Source organism: Gambusia affinis, linkage group LG04, assembly GCF_019740435.1.
Source record: "Gambusia affinis linkage group LG04, SWU_Gaff_1.0, whole genome shotgun sequence".
Lineage (NCBI taxonomy): Eukaryota > Metazoa > Chordata > Actinopteri > Cyprinodontiformes > Poeciliidae > Gambusia > Gambusia affinis.
The window spans coordinates 7,952,719-7,955,657 of NC_057871.1; the positions used below are offsets into that span (position 1 = coordinate 7,952,719).

Genomic DNA, 2,939 nt, shown 5'->3' on the forward strand with positions numbered 1-2,939 from the left:
TCTGTGTTGTACTTGGTGTTAATGTGAGTGTTGTTGCTGCATGAGCTCATCATTTTCTTCATTCATTCAGCCAGACAAAAAAAAAGACAGAAGACTGAGGCACAGCATTAGAAAACATGGCTGTAGTTCATAAAACCATTGGATATCTCCAGATACAATGTGCTTTCAGTGTGTGTTTTTCAATCACATCTTAGCTGAAAGGGACCCCAACCCAACGTGTTTCACTGTTACCTCTCGTCACAGAAGCAGAATCTAAAATGAAGTTGAAGAAACAAACATTTCATTTGTATTTTATCCGCAGTAACAAATAAAAAGGCAATCACTGGCTGTTTTTTATTGCTATTTTTTTCCTTACCTATTCTTACATTTTCTACCATTCCATTTTCTCTGAAGTTTACTCATGTTTCACTTAAATTATAACTAAACCTCTTTTGTGCTTTTAAGATTAAATTAAGGGACGTAGTGAATCAAAATGACTACAAAATGACTGAAAAAGAAGACCAAATTTTAAAAGTTTAGAAAACCTCAAAAAAAGCACTGAGAGATCACAGTCTGGCTCACTGGAAACAAATAGATAAAGAAATAAAGAATGACTCAATCTTTTTGTACGGGTCTGAAAGCTAATAGCACAGTTAATCCGCCTGAAATTCTGTTTTAAAAGCATCTTTGAAGATGGAACATGTTCACATTTATTGAATCTCACATTCAATATTAATTTCAAGAAGAGTATTCATATTGCACCTGTTAAAACGAAAACAAAGCAGATTTCAAATAATTACAGCGCCGCTAAGGTGTCATGAAGTTCCCTGAATGGGATCCTTTCAGGTTGCAGATTTTATGTCACCTCGTCTCCTCTCATCTCCTGCCTGTAATATGGAAATCAATCAAAGACTGCCATTATGAGAAAAGTCTTATTCTGAAGAAGGAAAGCGGAGAGGAGGCGTGTTTGTAGAGTTACGTGAGAAAACGCAGACCTAAAAAAGGATGGATGCTGTATTAATTCATATTGTCAGTAACATAGACATTCTTCTTGAAAAATCAAATCTAAGGATGAAATTAAATTCTAAACGTGTTCATGTGCTTAAAAATGTCCTGTGTTCATTATTTTCTCTCTTTTTCCTCCTCACTTGAAAACAAATTTAGATGCAAAGTAAGGAGGTGAACAGGGGCTAGCACAAGAGAGAAGATTGTCTTTCGGTTTGACTATAAAACCCTGCTGTTCAGCAAAGACAGAGGGGAAACCCTGTAGTGCAAGCACAAGCTGACCTGTCTTCTGTCCAGAGCGATGGCGGTGAGAGTCAGAGTGGACACGTGCAGAGAGCAATACTGTACAAAGCGACTGATGTGACACATTGTCCTCCCAAACACCCAGGTCCTGTGCACAAAGCGGACCTGAGGGAACACAAACACCCAGGAGCTCAGATTACAGCTACAAATGTAACAAGGTTTTGGCCAGTGGAAACATTTTAAACTATCTGGATCACAGAAAAAAAAACTATGTAGAAAATTTGGAAAGACTTATATATTTAACACCTGTTTGTCATGCAGGTTGGATGCTGCTCAGATGCATTTAAACTACTTTGGTATTAAGCTTTGGAGAATATATTAATACAGCACTGCTCCTCCTCCACCTTATTCTGAAGGACAGAGATGTCTGTAACATATTGGAAGTAAGATTGCTTATTTTGTCATACAAACAAAACAGACAAATTTGGCTGTTTGGAAATAATTCAGACTCCGAAAGATGTGGACGGTGACAGAGTGGATAAACAAGCTCCTCTTATTAGAGTAATTCTGATTTAAAACTACAACTGAAAAGCTGCAAGGTGATTAGCAAGCTTATTTAAGCAAAGCTAGTTAAGATCTTATTTACAATTTTTGGCTATTTAACTTAAGGTTATAATACAGTGTCTCATACAAGTCTGTGGCTTACTGATGAATACATTTATTTTAATCATATAAGAACTAAAGGTATTATACAGTGACTCCAAATTAATCTCATTAAAATAATTGACAATTTACTATTTCAGATTATTGATAGCTATCATTATCGCTTATAAATATTGACTGAAATCTACCAAAATAAAACTTGCTCGCACTGTTACATTTGATTAGTATTTAACGTATTTTTACTGCTGTAGAGACATTACACATTACATTACATTACATTACACATGAGTGCGTTAAATGCTCAACAAAGCAACAACAGCTCTTATTGGTGAACTTCACTTAAAGTGGGACCCTTTCGAAATATTTGGCGATGGGACCATTCCGGTAAAGTTGTCTTACCAGAGTGAACGGTGTGTTAAGCACTGTGATGAAGATATCGGCCACAGCCAGGTTCAGGATGAATAAACTGGTGGAGGACTGAGTGCGCTTGTTTTTGGCCACCACATGGCACACCAGCGTGTTTCCGAACAGAGACACCACGATGATGAGCGAGTAGGCGGCCACCAGCAGCACCTTGACCCAGCACTCCTGCGACTCCTTCCCCCTGCTCCTCCTATTGGCCAGGGCGCGCCAGTCCTCCAGCATCCCTTCGTCAAAGTCCAGGAGGAAAACACCCGGAGTCCGGTTCCCCGACTTGGCCGAAACATTCAGTAAACTCTCCGTGTGTGAGAACATCTCGCCGAGAAGCGAGGAGTCATTAAGCGTCTGTTCCGCAGCTGCACGGTGAGAGCCAAACATCCAGACAACAAATGTCCAAACACACGCAGCTTGCATTTTTCTGCCCTCCGATAAGAAATAAGGTGTGATCTGAAGGTGCGGTCTCTCCGTGCTCTAGCTGTGCGTCTGAGGGGTTGTTGGTGCTGAAGCTGCAACAACAGGTAGTGATGCAGCTCTGCAGCGCTGATATCTTTAAACACGCGGGGCATCCTCTGACTGCGGTCCAGGTGGGCTGCAGCTTACTCTGCCAGGACCCCTGGCCGCGCAGTCCT

The 2,939-nt window shown here is 40.4% G+C and overlaps 1 protein-coding gene across 1 annotated transcript in view; it reads right to left on the reverse strand.

Annotated features, from left to right (window-relative positions):
• Positions 1-2,724, reverse strand: part of gpr83 (G protein-coupled receptor 83) — a 10,908-nt gene extending 8,184 nt beyond the window's left edge. The window contains exons 1-2 of the mRNA XM_044115529.1: positions 2,290-2,724; positions 1,267-1,392 (exon numbers count right to left, since the gene is read on the reverse strand). Of these exons, the coding sequence (XP_043971464.1) occupies positions 1,267-1,392; positions 2,290-2,724 (561 nt within the window). The remainder of the gene's footprint in view (positions 1-1,266; positions 1,393-2,289) is intronic.
• Positions 2,725-2,939: the final 215 nt, after the last annotated feature.